The sequence below is a fragment of the Agelaius tricolor genome, unplaced genomic scaffold (genome assembly GCF_023055355.1).
Source record: "Agelaius tricolor isolate 1412-34295 unplaced genomic scaffold, bAgeTri1.0.p SCAF_43, whole genome shotgun sequence".
Lineage (NCBI taxonomy): Eukaryota > Metazoa > Chordata > Aves > Passeriformes > Icteridae > Agelaius > Agelaius tricolor.
Window position 1 is genome coordinate 227,906 of NW_027269303.1, and position 17,818 is coordinate 245,723.

At 50.9% G+C, this 17,818-nt stretch overlaps 1 protein-coding gene across 1 annotated transcript; it reads right to left on the bottom strand.

The window, feature by feature from the left end:
- Positions 1–5,341: 5,341 nt before the first annotated feature.
- Positions 5,342–6,274, bottom strand: LOC139604017 (olfactory receptor 14J1-like). Its single transcript, XM_071455007.1, has one exon. It carries the CDS (start codon positions 6,272–6,274, stop codon positions 5,342–5,344), a length of 933 nt encoding a protein of 310 aa, XP_071311108.1.
- Positions 6,275–17,818: the final 11,544 nt, after the last annotated feature.

Here is a 17,818-nt window from a genome sequence, read left to right on the forward strand (position 1 = left end):
ATCACAGACACCAGGTGGTCCACCTGGCTCGTCGATGGTGCAGCGACTAGGATGTCGTCCATGTATTGGATGATGGTTGCGGCAGGGTAGGAATGTCGGATTGGCATCAGTGCTCTGTCCACGGTGATCTGGCAGATAACCGGACTGTCCACTAGGCCCTGGGGAAGTACCCTCCATTGGAAACGGAGGTTAGGCCGACTACCGTTTGGAAACGCGACGGAAAAGGCAAAGCGTTCTCTGTCGTCTGGATGCAGGGGTATCGAGAAGAAACAGTCTTTGATGTCCAGTACTGCGCATGGCTGTCCTTCAGGGATGGCTGAATTCATGGGTAGCAGTGTCTGGACCGGACCCATGGGTCGAATCGTCTTGTTCACTTCTCTCAGGTCGTGGACGAGACGATAACCCTCTCCGGACCTTTTGGGGATTACAAACACAGGGGTGTTCCATGGACTGGTGGAGGGTTCTATGTGACCCTTTTGCAGTTCACGGTTGACCAGTTCCAGCAAAGCTGCCACTCGAGGCTCTGACAAAGGCCACTGCTCCCTCCAAACAGGATCTGATGATTTCCAAGTCAATTTGATCGGCAGCTGAGGGTGTACAGCAGTGGCCCCTATGATAAATTTGTAATCTTGACTCCTAGCATAGCAAGGACGTCCCTTCCTATTAGTGGTGGAGAGTTTTGCAAAATGTAGGGGTAAATTGCTACTGTCTGTTCTGGTCCCTTGTTTGTGTGAAGTGTGATAGCCACCAGCTGGGTGCTTTTCCACGCCCGGGTTTGTCCCCCCACCCCGTTCACTGGGGGGACTTCCTTAAACCGCCAATGTCTGGGCCAATGTCGCTGAGGGAGAATCGTGCAGTCTGATCCCGTGTCTACCCAAAACTGAAGTCCTACGATGTGGGGGTCCTGGCTGCCATAGAGGCGGCATGTCCCCCACACCCTCGGGGGTTCCTTCCCTATTCTCATGGCCAGGGCCACCCAGGGGTCCCGGTTTGGGGCGTCCCCTGCTGGCCCTGTTGCGCTTGCGTGGCTTGTGATGATGGGGGGTGCGAGGGTGCAGTCGGTGGTACTGCATAGCTCTGCCATTGTATCGCTGGCGGGGGTGTAATACTGACTGCCTCCTGTGGGAGCATAGGGTATGAGGATCCCCTGCCCCACTGTGGGTTGACATAGATGGGCCGTCTCGCATCCATAGCGGGAGGGGGCTGAATATGGCCCGCATGCCCCCCCCCTCTCCCGTTTCCCCAGGGCCGGGATCTACAGTCCCTAGCGAGGTGACCTCTCTTCCCACAGTTCCAGCAGATCCCTCTGGGGCGCTGTTGGGGCGAGGGTGTTGCCTGGGGACGCTGTGCCGGCTGGGGGCAGTTAGCCGCAACATGACCTGACTGACCACATTTGAAGCAGGCCATCACACTGGTTAGGGTGTGCACGGTTGCCTGAAGTGGGGTCAGCTGCTCTTCCCTCACAACATGCTTAATCATGTCAGCCAGGCTGGCCCCGGCTGGTAGGGAACGCAATATATCTTTGGTTACGGTGTTACATTGTTGCCGAAGGCAGTCAGTTACCACCGGGCCTTTTGCGACAGCGGGTAAATTAGAGGAGTCCACGGCAGCCTGAAGGCGGTCAACAAATTGTGTAAAGCTTTCACTCTCCCCCTGTTTGATGGTCGACCATGGTGTCGGTCTGGCCACCACCCTGGATGCGGCGCGTATAGCTTCTCGGGCCACCCGGGAAGTCGCCCTGACTTCCTCGATCCAAAGCTGGGCAGCTTGTTGCTGGGGTGTGGCCACTTCGTCGTGCTTCCCCAACAACCTAGATAAACTCGACCCGTGGAGTGGCTGCCCTTCCCCCGCCGTCTGAGCGAGCATGGTTGCACATTGGTCCGTCCATTCCTGTTTAAATATTATCAAGCCCGCCCCATCAAAAAGCATACGGCTTATTTGCACTATATCGAAAGGGAGTAAATCATCATTGCTAAAAAGACCATCCACGAGAGTGGAAACCACCCCTGAGTTAATTCCTTTTTCTGAAATGGCTTTTACTATTGTTTGAACGTCTTTGGAATTAACGGGAGTATACGTTCTTTGCTGGTTCCCCTGGGGTCCCGTAATTCTCACCGGGAAGGCATGCACCGATGCTGCGGGTGCCCATTCCGCGCATTCGATTTTGATTTTACCCCAGTCGGTGAGTTCGTATTGGGGCTGGTTCCCGGTTGTGTTAAGAGTTTTAATTGGTTTCGTCCGAAACCGCATTGATTCTGTTTTCTCTGCTTCCGAGTCGCTGCTGGACTCGGTGGGCTCCGCAGAGCGATCTGGGGAGCTGTGGCTCCCTTCAGAGTCGGAAGTCGACTGCCAATATACTTCCGGTCTCTGTTGCCGTTTTGTCCGGCTACGGCCCCGCTCCTCCCCTCGGGGGCGGTGCTGATGTTGCTGGCGGTGCCGCCCCCTGGGCTCGCCCTGCCTCCCGCAGGGAGGGATCTCTCCCATATATGGAGGCATCAGTGGGCGCGGCTCCCGAGTGAGTGCCCGCCCTCTGTTGCACCCCCACGCATGCGCGTCTGCTGGGACCCACGGCTCTCGGCCGGGCATGGGCTCAGCGCTGGTTTCATGCGCATGCGTGTTCGCGGCTGGCCGCGGTTCTGGGTTCGTCCCGCCGCGAGCCGGCGGGCTCCACCCCTCTCCCCGGCCACCCACGCCATATTCAAACGGGTAGGGCGGCGGATCCCCTCCGCCGCTCGCCCGCGCGCCAGCCCTCTCGATATTTCGGGCTTCTGTCGCCAACCCCTCCCAAAAGGACCGTGCGAGTCCCTCCGCTTCTTGCGCTAAGTCGGCTAGCGGCGGGGAAGGGTTGGGCGAGGGGTCCGCGGGCACCCCGGGGGGCTCCGGAGGTGGTGTGGGCCCCGGCGGGTCCTCCGAAGGGGTCAGGGGGTCCCCCGGGGGCTCCGAGGGCTCCGGGGGCTTTGGGCTGGAGGAGGGATGGGATGCGCCCGGCCCCCCCGTCTCCCCGTTCTCAATCGAGTCGCCACCAGGGGGGTTTCGCGTTACCGCCCCCTCCCCCAGCTGTGGCGCGATTAACAAACAGGAGCGCGCAACGTTCCACGTCTCCTGTTCTTCTAATGCTTTGCGTAGGGCGGCTTCTGCCTTCCCCCACGCTTTCAGGCTTTTGCTGCTGCCTGTGGCTTTTGTGTCCTCTGCTAGCGCGACAGTACATTTCTGCCACACCCCAGGGTGTAATATATCTATGGGTCGAGAAATGACCCCAATTTCTAGGAGTCTCGTCAATGCGAGATTAAAATTCCTGAGTTCACATTTGATTCCCCATTGCATATGTATCAAACTTATGACCTTCACTATCGCTTCCATACGAATCGCGGGTCTCTGGGGCGTCCCCCTTCTTCGTTATGGCCGTTCCGGCGTTGAGTGCTGTCCCCTGGCCAGGAGTACTCCCGTCGCCCGGACTCGTCCCTTCGTCCCGATCCCGGGTTTCGGCACCACTATGTTGCCTTCTTGTGAAGGCCGCGATGACCTGGTTTCAGGGGTCCAGCACTTCGATCTCCTTTTGTGGGATCCCTTGTGGCCAATAACGGACGCTGACACCAATGTGGTGGACGGTTAAAGGCCTTTATTGAGGGGTCTTAAGGGTATTTATGGACTAAGGGGTCTCTCTACGTCAGACAGGGGTTTGGCTATACTTTCTAGGGTTAGTATGGAGTGGAAAGTTACTGGCATGCATAGGTTAGGGGGGCTACACGTCTGGCTACATTCCAAGGGTGATCCTTATCTATGGGGAGAGGGGTAGAAGGATTCCTGTAACTTTCCGTTACAACCCGAAATCTTCCGAGCGCCTGTCCCTGGCCTACCACAAGTCCTGCAGAGCCTCTGCAGCTCCTCCTCATTGCCCAGAACAGGGAGCTCCAGAGGCAGACACAGCAGCCCAGATGTGCCCCCCTGGCCTGGGGTGCCTCTGGCAAGGGAGCAGCAGCAGGCACTGCAGGAGCCTGCAGACAATTCCTGCAGCACTTGTAGGATGATCCTGCTGCCCAAGGGACGTTCCCATGGGGCCAAGTCAGGAACTGCAATGGGGAGTGGGGCCAGAGAGGAAAGAGCAAACAGGGATGGGCTGTTTGCATTGGGGGGGGGGAACAGGGATGGGCAAGAGGAAGAGATTTGTAGCGGGAAGAGTAAAGAAAGCAAAGGTGAAGCAGAGGAAATGCTGAGGGCAGTTTGGGGGTGGCTGCCAGGCAGCCCTGGCTCTGAGCAACAGCGTCTGCAGTGGCACAGGAAACTCCCAGCTGATGGGAACAAACTTTCCGGCTGAGTGCAGAGGCCAGGACAAAGCTGAGTGGTTTCCCTGGTGTCCCGCAGGCCTTGCTGGCCCCAGGGGCTGATGGCATTTGTGCTCCCTCAGGTTCATGTCCCCACAGCAACAGCATAGGGGTGCTGGCCCTGCTGTGTGCAATGCAAACAGGGGCTGCTGAGGCAGTGCTGCCGTGTCTGTGCCTGCAAGGATGGGGCACCTGTGTGAGCTGGGGGAGAGGCCAGGGCTGCAGAGGGGGGATGTTGTTGGCAGCTGCATGAGGATGCTCTGAGACGCTGCCCTGGGCTGTGCAGCGCCCTGGGCATGGATCAGCCCCTGCTCTGCTGCTCCTTCCCGTCTGCCCCAGGGCCCTTGCAGAGCCCCAGCCATGCTGTTTGCCCCAGCCTGCCCACGGCCAGCCTGGGGCTGCTGACGGGGGTTTCTGTGCTGAGCATTGGCCTGGCCGTGTTCTTGAGAGAGCCTGGGCATGGAGCCTGGAGCCCCCAGGGCCTGGGCTGAGGTGTCAGCGCTGCCCCAGCGGTGCCCATGGCCTGTCCCTGCTGCAGCCCCGGCACTGCCACCCCCAGGGCTGTGCCCGGCCCCGAGAGCACTCAGGCCCTGCAGCAACACCAGGGCCACCAGGGCAGTGGGGCAGGGCCACGGCAGCAGCACTGGCAACACCAAGTGCTGCTGCTGCTGCTGCTGCTGGGCACAGCTGCTGGGCCAGCACTGATCTGCCCCAGCTCTGCACACAGACATTGCTGCTGCAGCTCCAGAGAAGGCAACACAAGGGCATCTCTGCAGAAAACTCTGCTGGGAGATCCTTGAGTTCCTGTCAAGCCACCAAGAGCTCAGCCCCTCAGTGACACAGTCTGTGGCCACAGAGAAGCTGGAGAGAAAAAAAAAATGAGAAATGACACAAAGAATGGCTTTTTTTGTGGACTATATTATAAAAGTAATACAAAGGAAAAAATCTCCACAACCAGTGGAAGAAGAAGTATCAAAGATGCCTTTTATTACAAGTGATTGCAGAAATTGGCTAGAATTTTAATGTTCCTGAAACCATCCAGTCATCAGTCTCCTCACTGCAGCCTTGAGCTCCTGGTTCCTCAGGCTGTAGATGAGGGGGTTCAGGGCTGGAGGCACCACTGAGTACAGAACTGACAGGGCCAGATCCAGGGATGGGGAGGACATGGAGGGGGGCTTCAGCTGGGTAAACACTGCAGTGCTGAGGAACAGAGAAACCACAGCCAGGTGAGGGAGGCAGGTGGAAAAGGCTTTGTGCCGTCCCTGCTCAGAGGGGATCCTCAGCACAGCCCTGAAGATCTGCACATAGGAGAAAACAATGAACACAAAACAACCGAATACCAAACACACACTAACAGCAAGAAGTCCAACTTCCCTGAGGTAGGATTTGGAGCAGGAGAGCTTGAGGATCTGGGGGATTTCACAGAAGAACTGGCCCAGGGCATTGCCATGGCACAGGGGCAGGGAAAATGTATTGGCCGTGTGCAGCAGTGAATAGAGAAAGGTACTGGCCCAGGCAGCTGCTGCCATGTGGGCACAAGCTCTGCTGCCCAGGAGGGTCCCGTAGTGCAGGGGTTTGCAGATGGACACGTAGCGGTCGTAGCACATGATGGTCAGGAGATAAAACTCTGCTGAGATGAAGATCACAAAGAAAAAGAGCTGAGCAGCACATCCAGTGTAGGAGATGTCCCTGGTGTCCCAGAGGGAATTGTGCATGGCTTTGGGGACAGTGGTGCAGATGGAGCCCAGGTCGCTGAGGGCCAGGTTGAGCAGGAAGAAGAACATGGGCGTGTGCAGGTGGTGGCCGCAGGCTACGGCGCTGATGATGAGGCCGTTGCCCAGGAGGGCAGCCAGGGAGATGCCCAGCAAGAGGCAGAAGTGCAGGAGCTGCAGCTGCCGCGTGTCTGCCAATGCCAGCAGCAGGAAGTGCCTGATGGAGCTGCTGTTGGACATTTGCTGGGGCTGCCCATGGATGAAAGGACGGTGAAGATTTAGATGAGATACCTGTAAACAAAATCAAAGCCATTCCCCATACATCCTCCTCTGTAACACTCAGACATGGTCTTTAGTGTTTCAGAGTTCTGAGGTTTTCTTTATAAGCTCCCCCCATGTCTCTGCTGGTAGTTTTGGGTATCAAACCTTCAGCATTTCTGCTGCCCTCAGGGAGAAGAGTGATTTCCCCTGGGGCAAGATGATGAGTGGAGACGGAGGGGAGATGGTCTGTCATTCTGACTTGTTCAGAGATTCATTGGGCTTTAACCTTTCTCAGGTGGAGGGTGATCACCTTCCTATGCTTCCCCTGAAATGTCACCACGTACTGGTTAGAGAAGATGGATCCACCAGAGCCCAGCTCCACATTTGTAGCCAAGGACTCACGTTTCTCATTTTACCAGCCCAGCAGCATTTTCAGTGTCACAACACCTCTCCCTTTCGCCCTCAATCTCATAACTCAGAGATGCTCTAGGACAGGTTTGAACCCTGGATTGAAGCTCCCAGCTTGGACTGAAATCTCAGGGAGACTTCCAAGTGTCCTTCTGATGGCATTGGATTGTGGGAGATGCAGCTCCTTCCCTTGCTGCACTGACAGCATTGCCCAGAGCCGGGCCCTGGGGACAGCGTCACCCTGAGCCAGCTGTGCCCCTGCCAGAGCCCCCAGGGCCGGGCAGCTGCTCCCAGCCCTGTGCTCTGCAGAGGGAACTGGGCCCGGGGCTGCAGAGCTGCCCCACGGCTCTGCTGCAGCTCTGCCTGCACAGGAGGGGCTGCACGCCTTGGAGCCCCGGCCCTGAGGGCAGAGGCTTGGCTGGGGCACAGGAGGGAGGGGGCTTGTTCAGAGGGAGGGGCTGCACTGTAGGGGCTCCTGTGGGCATCTCTCAACTCTCCCTGCCACAGCATTGCTGGGCTTTGTTTTCTCTCATTGCCTGATCTTCTCTCTGCTTCCTGCAGATTTCCCTCCTGCAGGTGTTTCCCTGTGCCTGATCTCTCCCTGCCAGCACTCACAGACCCCAAATCTCTGTGCACTCTCCTTGGCCCTACAGAACCCTGCCTGTTTGCAGGGCACTGGCTGGGGGCAGGTTCTGTTTGCAGCTTGGAGAAAGGACAGCTCAGACTGAGCCTGATGGCTCCAGCAAAGGTGATGCTGCTGCTGTCCATGGGCAGAGTGGCTGAAAGCACATTAGGGATCTCCTGTGAGCCTATTGATCACTAAAAGTAACAGTGTGGATGTGTCAAGCTCTTGTCAGCATTCATAATTAATAATTCCTAATCAACCTTTAATATTTATTCCCCCTCTCCCGGCCGTGTTCCAATAGTAGGAAACTGAATACAAAGTCTTAGGAACATCCTTTTTTCTTTTAAAATCCTTGTCTTGGAAACATTCTATGACTAACCAGAACCCCTCAGCATGTCAGAGCTTCATGAGCATTTCACCTCCCCTGCACCAGAAATACCCAGAGTTGTACTCACAGGCTCTGCAGGCATTGGGATGTTCCAGCTTGAGGAGATGGCTCCAGGAGCTGCAGCTGCACTGTCCTGCAGCCAGAGGTTCCTGTGCCAAGGGCTGGCAGTGATTGTGCCCCAGGCACTTCTCAGCCCCTTCCCAGCCCTGACTGATTGAAGCTCTCTGTGCCTCTGGGCTGTGCCCGGGCTGGCTGCAGGCAGTGCCCCAGCCCTGCTGGGCTGGCACAAGAGCTGCTCATCCAGAGAAATGTGCTTTTGAAGCTCTTCTTGGTGACCAGGAGCTGCCTCTGGGCCAGGAGCCCAGCCCAGCTCAGCAGCACAGACACAGCACAAGGACTTTAATGAGCCCCTCTGGGGCTTTGTGCTCAGGCCCTGAGCATCAGTCCCTGAGAGGGAGATGAAGAATCCTCTCCAGAACTCCACGTCAGAATCCAACTCCAAACTTTCTTGGACTTTTAATGGGTCCCAGAGAGGGACACGACTGAGCAAGTGTCCCCAGGCCCCAGGCAGAGCAGAGAACTGCAGGCAGTGATGACAGGTGGGGACAAAGAGAAGCCAAGTCTTGGTGCCCTGGGGCACAGCAGGGTCTGTGCCAGCAAGGGCTGGGAGGAGACACCTTGTGCTGAGGCCCTGGGGCCTCCTGGCACAGCCCCAGCCAGGCTGGGCACTGTCAGCCCCTTGTGCTGCCCTCAGCATCCCCCCCTAGCCCACATCCCAGTGGCCTCAAGGATCTGCTGCAAGGAGTCCCTGGGGAGCCTTGCTCAGCAATGGCCCTGGCGGCTCCTTCATGCTCCCTGCAGGGACTGCAGGTTTTTCAAAGGACTTTGGCTTTGGCTTTTGCCTTGGAGTCTCTGAGAGGTTTGTGCAATCATGGCTCCAATTATCTGCTGTAATTAGTCCCTGGAGAGTCTTTGTCAGTAACAACACTCAGTGGGGATCATTAATACTTCAAGGTACTTCAGTTATTTTAAGGTACTTGGTGTTTCCATTTTGATACAGACTCTGTGAGAGGTTTGTGCAATCATGGCCCCAATTATCTGCTTTAATGAGTCCCTGGAGAGCTTTGTACTGACACTCAGTGGGGCTCATTAATGCCTTTAGATACTCAAGGTTTTTAAGGTACTTTGGATGTTCCTTTCCACTCTGAATCTCTGAGAGGTTTTTGTCCAATTCTGGCCTCCAATTCTCTCTTCCAGGAGTCCATGAGGATCCTGTGTTGGGGATGGACCTCAGTGGGACCCACTCATTCCTGGAGACACTTTGGGTGTTTCCTCTGACTTTGATTCCTGGAAAGGTTTGTGCAATCCCCTTTTAGGCCCTGAGGTTCCAGGGCTCAGTTCCAAATGCACCTCAGGGCTCATTAGGATCAAGCAAGTTCTGACAAACCATGGCTCTGCCTTGATTTCCCTCTGCTTTTGTGCAGTTCATCGGGAAGTTTTCCTTTTACAGTTATGGAGAAATATTTCAAAGAGCTTCTAAGAAATATGTATTCCTATCTTAATGGGTGCCTTTATTGCTGTTCATATTATCAAAGAGCTGATTGCAGCATTCTGTGATTGATATTGATCCAGGGTCTCTCCTAAGGAGGTCTGGCCAGGTCAGAGAAGTTGTACTTTGAGAGCTGATATAGCATAGACAACCTTATCCCACATTCCCCAACCCCATGGGAGAAATTATTTCTGGTTTCAAAAATTTAAATGGTTTATTAAGACCTTATCAAAATACAACAGAAGACTGAATCAAGAAAAGAATACAGCACTTGGAGCAAAGAATTCAGTCACTCTGTGCTCATCTACAAAATGGATGTTCTGTCTTTTACACCTCTAGCCCCTCCCAAAGTCTTGTCAATCTACTCCTTCTTCTCTGTCCAGTGGTGGAGATCACTGTCTCACACCTTGATTGGAGGTCAGGTGCTGCCATAGGAACAAGCCAACCCTCCCAAATGCCCCAGCTACTGAGGCCATCCTGTGATAGCAATGCAAGGGGGAGGGGAAGGATAACTGTACATCTACAAAACTTCTCTTAACATAGATTTAATATGCACCCCTTAATTGTGAGAGTCAACCATAGGATTACTCATCTATAATAAACCCCCCTTTTCTTTATCTATAAGTAATTTTGCTTGAACAATTGAGTAAAAACATTTTTCTCTCTCTCTTGAATGAGTCATACCAGCATCTGTTGATGCGGGCAAGGACAGTGGGAACAGGAGAAAAAATCTCAGGTTTTCCTTAGACACACTTATTTGGAATGGACAAAAGGGCATCCCAGAGGTCCAGTGTGGCTTTGACTCCCATCTACCGTGCCTATGTGGCTGCTACCCATAGTTGGTGCATCTTAGGGGTGAGTACAGAGGCCAACTCGGTCCTGCCCTCCAGTCCCTGTTGAATTAAAAGACAACTGAGGAATTACAGAGGTCTGGAATGGCCTTTTGTCCCTACCTTACCATGCCTACAGGGTTGCTACCCACAGCAGGGCTATGGAGCCTTCTTGGTAGCGAACAAAGGGGCCAACCTGGTCTTGCCCTCCTTCCTTTGTCTTATTTTCTTGAAGAAGCTGTCCCATTGCCTTTTACAGTCCCTTGTGTACTCCCCCTCAACAGATGCTGGTAATTCTCTCCCATGAAAACGGGAAGACAGTTCTTGAGCTGGTTGGTGGAAGCTTGACTCTGCTTTTTGGGCATCTTGGTGTTTTTCTGGTTGTCTCTCAGTGTCTGCTTGAGAGTCAATCTTGTTTCACCCAGCCTGGATGTTATAGTCCACTCTTTGGGTTCTTCTCCTGGGCCTTTGACTCTGTTGCCATGAGTCCATCCCCGCTCTGCAGCTCGCACGGCCGATTCGGTGCTGAGCAGTGCCTGAAAGGGACCTTCCCACTGAGGAGTTAGAGGCTGATCTCTCCATGGCTTAATCATCACCCAATCCCCGGGATTAATATTATGGATTCTGAAATCCAGGGTGGTAGCTTGAGGAATTGCCCCTTTATGTCTTAGCCCTTCTGAGGTTTGTGCTATAGACATCACTTATTTCTTGGCATTGGCTTCCCCTTCCTCATAGGTGGCAGCCTTCTGGGGTGAGGTCAGGAAGGGAAACCCAAACATCATTTCATAGGGTGAGACCCCCAGATCTGACTGGGGTTGGGTTCTAATTCTTGATAAGGCCAAAGGGAGACATTTTATCCATGACATTTGGGTTTCACTCATTAGCTTCACTAGATCTCTTTTAAGAGTTTGATTCATTCTCTCAACCTGACCAGAACTCTGTGGATGCCATGGAGTGTGTAATTCCCATTTTACTCCTGGGCATGAACAACTTTCTGCAATATCTTTGATGTGAAGTGAGTTCCCCAGTCTGAATCAATCCTTTTGTCATCCCATATTGGGGAATGATTGATTCTAGAAGTGTTTTACTCACAACATTGTCATTGGCTTTCACAGTGGGTACCACCTCTACCCAATGAGTCACGTGATCTACTATCACTGGCAAAACTTCCACTGTTGTACCTGGGGAAGCTCAGTAAAGTCTACTTGGATGTTTTGGAAGGGCTGTAAGGCCAGTTCTTGCCCTCCTCTGGGTGTTCTCCTCATGATTTTCTTATTCAGTTGTTGACATATCACATGCTGTTCAGTTACTTGCTTAGCTATTTTGAAAATTCCTGTGCATCCCCAATTCCTTAGAAATTGGTCACTGAGCACTTCTGTACCCAAGTGTGTTGTTCCATGTATGCCTTCTAGCATTTTCCTGGCAAAGGGTTTATTCAACATTTGCCTCCCATCTGCTCATCTCCACTTCCCTTCATTATCTTTCTTGGCTCCTGTTTTGAGGAGTTCTTCGTCTTCTGTCCCACTGAATACGGGGACTTTTTGCATATCTCTCATGGGTGTTAATACTATTATTAGTTATTCTGTCTCTGATTCAGTTGCATTTTTAGCTTCTAAATTGACTAAATTGTTCTCTTGCTCCCTTCTTGATGTCCTTCAACATATACCACCACTACTTCCTCTGGTAATTGTAAGGTTTCTAACTCTTCTAAGACAAATTATTCATGAATCAGTCACTTTCCCTTTGAATTTAATAGTCCCCTCTCTTCCCAAATTTTTCCAAAGATATGCACTGTTTCAAAAGCATATTTTCAGTCTGTATATTTTGTTCCCCTTTTCTGTTCTAATATTTCAAGAGCTCACTTTAGGGCATACAACTCACACCTTGGGCTGACCAGTTGGAAGGTAACTTTCCCTTTTCTATGGCCACCAACCCTTCATGCACTGTAGCGTACCCCGATACCCTGTGCCCCTTTATTACCCATAAAGATCCATCGATGTACAATCGTTTTCCACCCTGGAGTGGTTGATCTGTTAGGTCCTCTCTTCCTTTAGTTTGATAGTTTATAACCTCTAGGCAATTATGTATTAGTTCCTCATGTGGTTCTCCATATAAAAACTGGGCAGGGTTGAGTTGGTTACTCAGAATTAGCTCTAAATCATTAGCTATTAAGATCGCTTCATAATTTAACTACAGGAATCAGTGAGCCATTTCTCAGCCTTTTGGCTTAGGATACTTCTAACTGAGTGTGGGGTATATATTTTCAATTTTCCCGTAAAAGTTAATGTCTTGGTTTGAAAAGACAAGTGTCCACTAAGGAAGGCAGGAGCTTCCCTTGAAATGGAAAATGTAAACCCCCTCCCTCTGAATTATTATAATTTTGAAATTAAGAGGCTCTCAGGCAAAGATATTGGCATAGGAATAACAGTTCTTCACTAGGAAAACTAAAAATACAAATGTAATAGTACAAACAAAAAAATAACAACCTACTGACAGAGTCAGAATACATGTTGGTCGGGTGTTGGCAGCAGTCCCATTCAATGGTGGCTGCAGTGCTCCTGCAGGGACAGGTGTGGTTCTGTTGGAGCAGGGATCCTGCAGAAGGGTGGAGTTTTCCTCTGAAGGTCCAGTGGTGGTGTAGATGAGCCTGATCTTCCTCTGGGAATCCAGTGGGGAAGAAAGCTGCTCCTCTGGGCATCCAGTGGGGCTGAAAGCTGCTCCTCTGGGAATCCAGTGGGGAAAAGGCTGTACTGGTGTCCCAAAATCTCAGATTATATCCAGGTAGGAATGCTTGGCTCCTCCCTCTGGGTGGAGCATCTCACAATGTGATGATGTAATTTTTATCAGTCATGCAGTGACACTCAATGGCCCATTGACAGAAGATACCTCCCCAGAGGGAGGATTGGTTGAGGGAAAGATAAAGAAAAACTGCCCAATTAACAGAAGATAACTGCCTCACCTCTTACAGACAGGAATTGAATACAACCCCAGCTACGTCTTTCAACTTAAGACATTTACAAAAGTTGCCATTTTAAGTTCTAACTGAGTTTGGCCTCCCTATTTTTTTTTCCTACATGCTCTAGCCACCCCCTTAAATACTTCCTGAGAGACCTGACCCTCCTTCCAAAGCTGATACATCCTCTTTTTATTCTTAAGTTCCTCCAAAACCTCCTTGCCCATCCAGGCTGGGCATTTGCCTCATCGACTTGTCTTTCAGCACACAGGGACAGTCTGTTCCTGTATCCTCAAGGTCTCTGTTTTGAAGCACACCCACCCTTCCTGAACTCCTTTGTTTTTAAGGAACTCTCTGAATAAGTCTCCTAAACAGGCCAAAGTCTGTCCTCTGGAAATCCAATGTAAAAGCCTTATTGATGTTCCTCCTGACTTCACTGAATATTGAGAACTGTATAATTTCACGATCACTGTTCCCCAAGTGGCCTCCAACCACCACATCTCCCACCAGCCCATCTCTACTTGCAAACAACAGATCTAACACAGTCCCTCCCCTGATGGGCTTACCCATCTGCTGCCACAAAAAGTTGTCCTCCACAAACTCTAAAAATTTCCTGGACTGCCTTTTTTCAGCTGTTTTAACTTCCCAGCAAATGTCTGGCAGGTTGAAATCACCAACAAGAACAAGAGCTGATGATCCAGAAACATTCTCTAGCTGTTTATAGAATGAGTTGTCCATCTCTTCTTCCTGGTTGGGTGGACAATAACAGACTCCCAGTAGGATGTCAGCCTTGTTGGCCTTCCCCCTAATTCTCACCCACAGGCATTCAACTTCATCATTAGTTTCAATACCTATGGTGTCCAAAGCCTCCCTAATATAAAGGGCCACCCCTCCACCTCTTCTCCCTTTCCTGTCTCTCCTGAAGAGCTTGTAGCCATCCAGTGCAGCACTCCAGCCATGTGAGTCATCCCACCACGTTTCCCTGATGCCAATTACATCACAGCTCTGCTGCTGCGCCATGGCCTCCAGCTCTTCTTGTTTGTTACCCATGCTGCATGCACTGGTATACATGCACCTCAGCTGGGCTGCTGATTTCAGCCCTAACTCAGGCTTGCCACCCTTGGGCCTGCTTCCAGACAGCCAGATGCATCCCCTTCCCCCTTCAAACCTAATTTAAAGCCCTCTCAACGAGTTCTGCCAGTTCATGAGCAAAAAATCTTCTGCCCTTAACAGAGAGATGGATCCCATCTGGTTCCAGTAGAGCAGGTGCTGTAAAAGTTGCCCCGTGATCAATGAATCCAAAATTCTGCTGATGACACCAACCATTGAGCCACTTGTTAATAATGTGAGCTCTCCTATTCCTTTCACCGTTTTTCTCAACCACCAAAGAGCCTGAGGAAAAGGCTACCTGTGTCCCTGTCCTATCAACCACTTGTCCCAGCGCCCTAAAGTCCCTTTTAATTGTCCTGACATTCCTCTTTTCAATCTCATCACTGCCAGCCTGGAGTATCAGTAGTGGGTAATAATCAGAGGGCTGAATCACCCCAGGCAGTCTCTCAGTAATATCCCATATCCAGGCCCCAGGGAGGCAGCAGACCTCTCTGTGGGGTGGGTCTGGTTGACATATGGGGCCCTCTGTTCCCCTCAGAAGGGAGTCACCCACCATGATTACCCTTCTTTCCTTTTGGATGTTAGAGGTGGCAGTCCCTCTCACAGATCAATCATAATTGGGATGCTCACTGGGCAGATAATTTTCTTCTAAATCATTTGGCTGATGCTCCAGATCCAGGGGTTCATACCTATTCTGAAGTGGACCTGGCTAGGGGATGGGGGTTGGGAGGGGTTTTTATTAATACTTATTTATAAAAGGAGTTTTTTGTTAATACTATAATTATTAAGGGCCCCTTTCCTCAAGCAGGGACCCAGTTCCAGTCCCCTTCATCTACCAAGCGTTCTTCTATTGCCTGACAGTGGAAGGCAGAGGAGTCCTCTGACCCTTGGTGGGCCTCCCTCAAGGATGGAAGGGCAATCCACTGATCTATTTCCCTTTCACTTTCCCTGATACTCCTTATTCTTTCAACTTCCTCTCTAAGGTCAGCCACCAATGTGAGAAGATCATCCACCTACTCACACCTCGGGCAAGTTCCGTCCTCAACCCCCCTGAAACCACGGAGAAGCTCAAACACTCCGCACAGGAATGAGTCTGTGCAGACACATCCTTTTTGGAGGGTTCCATTTGGTTACACAGATTTGCACTAACTAGGGGTTTTGATCATGTGAGGACCATTACTAACAGAAACCCTGGAACCAAACAACAAAAACACCAACAGCAACACACAGCAAACCTTTTGAACAGGGGACTCCTGGAAACCTGCAACCCTGCCGGTGTAACTGCTGCACAAACTACCACGCCACGCCCTCAGAGCTGTGCCAGGCCCCTGTTTCCCCACAAACTGCCCTGCCACACCCCTGTTTGCCCACTCCAGGTCATTCTGCTCCCCAGAGGCCTCTATTAAAGCCCCCACCTCACGCCACAGCTGAGAAAAACCCCTCTAAGCACCTGTGTGGACTAACAAGCACAACACAACCCACCTGCTAAGTGACACTATGGGGGTGCAGCCCCATCCTGCTCCCAGGGAGGGGGGTTTAGGAGCTTAGAAATGCTCCTTGGGCCTCAGCATTGCAGGTAAATTAAGGCAAACCCATTCTCTCTTCACATGGCAAAGAGGAAAACGGTTCCTGGATACCCACAGCATGGACCAGAGAAAGATGTTAACCCCAGGTGAATGACCTTGTTTCCCCACCTCCACAAGAACCACCGGGACCCCACTGCAGAGAAGCACAGGGTCACCAAGGACAGATGGGACACTGCTGGAGCCAAGAGTCTTGTACTGTCCTCTGTTTGGTCTCTTTCCCACCCCAGTCCTGATCTTCCCCACACCCGTGCACCCCTACTCTTTCCTTCCCCACCCCGTCCTCCATCTTCCCCCTTTTTCCTTCTCACTCTCCTGTTTCCTATCCCTTTCTATCTGTCTACTGCCCATTTATTCTTCAGTAAATTCCCTGTTGTTGACTTTTTACATGATCTCCTGGATTGCTCATCGTTCTCAAAGGAGAACCCAAAATACACATCGACACAGCTTGACCCACATGCTAAAGATCCTCACTTCTTTATTTATGCAATTGATAAGCATAAATCATAATAAACAGAACTTTAGTTAAATTCTAAACCATGCACCACATGTCTTCCTCAGATGTGGTTGCAATCTGCTGTAATAGCAATTAAAAGGGAAGGAAATGAGGGCACCCAGACCAGTGATAAACTAAAGGTAATTTGGGATTATGACACTCTCTTTGAAAGGGTTTCCAATCTTGGTGACATCTTGTTAATGACACTTATTGTCCCATTGATGGTAAAGCCACAGCTTTTCTTTTACAATACTCTATGCCTTATACCCAAATATTTTGCTGATTGAATCCCAATGGAACTGTCCTCTATCTGTTAGAACATACAAGTGTGAGCCCCAAATGGGAGCAAATGGCCAGCTGTGGATGTTGATGCCTGATGGACAGGAACAGCAAGGATTTATTTGTGAAAATAATACTATTAACAACTAAGACATTTGCCTTGATTTTTAAGAAAATGCCAATATCATGTTGAAACCCCAGCAACTGTACTTGCATATGCTGGAAATGGATGTATCTGTATGAGAACTCAGTGTGATTCTATGTTTACAGAAAACACCACCTGAGAGACATCTGATCGCTCTAATAGCGGTATCTGTAGTTTTAGCAAAATGATGGGATACAGCTTGAACAATTCAGCTCCCTCACAACTCACCAGTTGCTACAATCCAAGTGCACACTGTGTAAAGTTTCATTGCCTGTCACTGCTGGAGTGAATCTGGCATTGGCAAGAAACTGTTGCAATGTGATGATCTGAGTCCATGCTGAAATGGACAAGAGCACAAGAGACAAAGAACCCGCATTACCACCCATCATCAGGCAGAGAAGATGCACCATATCCTGGAAAGAGGGAAGAAAGAATAGTTGCTGGTGGGAAACTATTTTTGGATGGCCACCTAGACCAACTGGAATTTTGAATTTAATGTTGCATCCAATTGTAGTTTTGTTAGTTTTGGCTTTATTGTGTGCACTGCTCATAATCATCCTGTATGCCCTGACAAAAGATAAACCAAATTATATCCATGAAACATGTAAACTACCTACAACAAACTCAGTGCATTAAATGTTATATAATTTCACTATTTCTGACCCATTAATAAGAAAACCTATCAATCAATTGTACCCTTACCTCTAATCTGCAATAGGCCATATAGTTATGACAAAGACACAAGAGTTTCTTACCACTCAAGGAGATGGTAATGTTTATTAAATGTAGGCACAGGGTAAAGAGACTCAAAGCTGGGCACAGGATATGAGGTGTGACCTCACCACTGCCCAGCACAGAGGGACAATCAGAGCCCTGGTCCTGCTGGCCACACTATGGCTGACACAGAATACCAGGATGCCCCTGGCATATGCCTGACCATAATTCCACCCTTCCCCACCCACCCTATGAAATAATGAATGGACATTTTCCTTGGCCCTCCTTTGTTATTAGTATTTTTTTTAAAAACACACTTTCTATAGCCTTTCACAGTAGCCATCTTTTGAGTTCAAATGGAGCTTTTGATGATCTATGAGAGGTCAGGCCTGAGGGCTGGGACCCAGGGTGGGCTGGGTGGGAAAAGCCCTTTGGCACTTTGG

Coding starts and splice junctions, on each gene's coding strand:
- LOC139604017 (XM_071455007.1), bottom strand. CDS start 6,274: ATGTCCAACAGCAGCTCCATCAGGCACTTCCTGCTGCTGGCATTGGCA.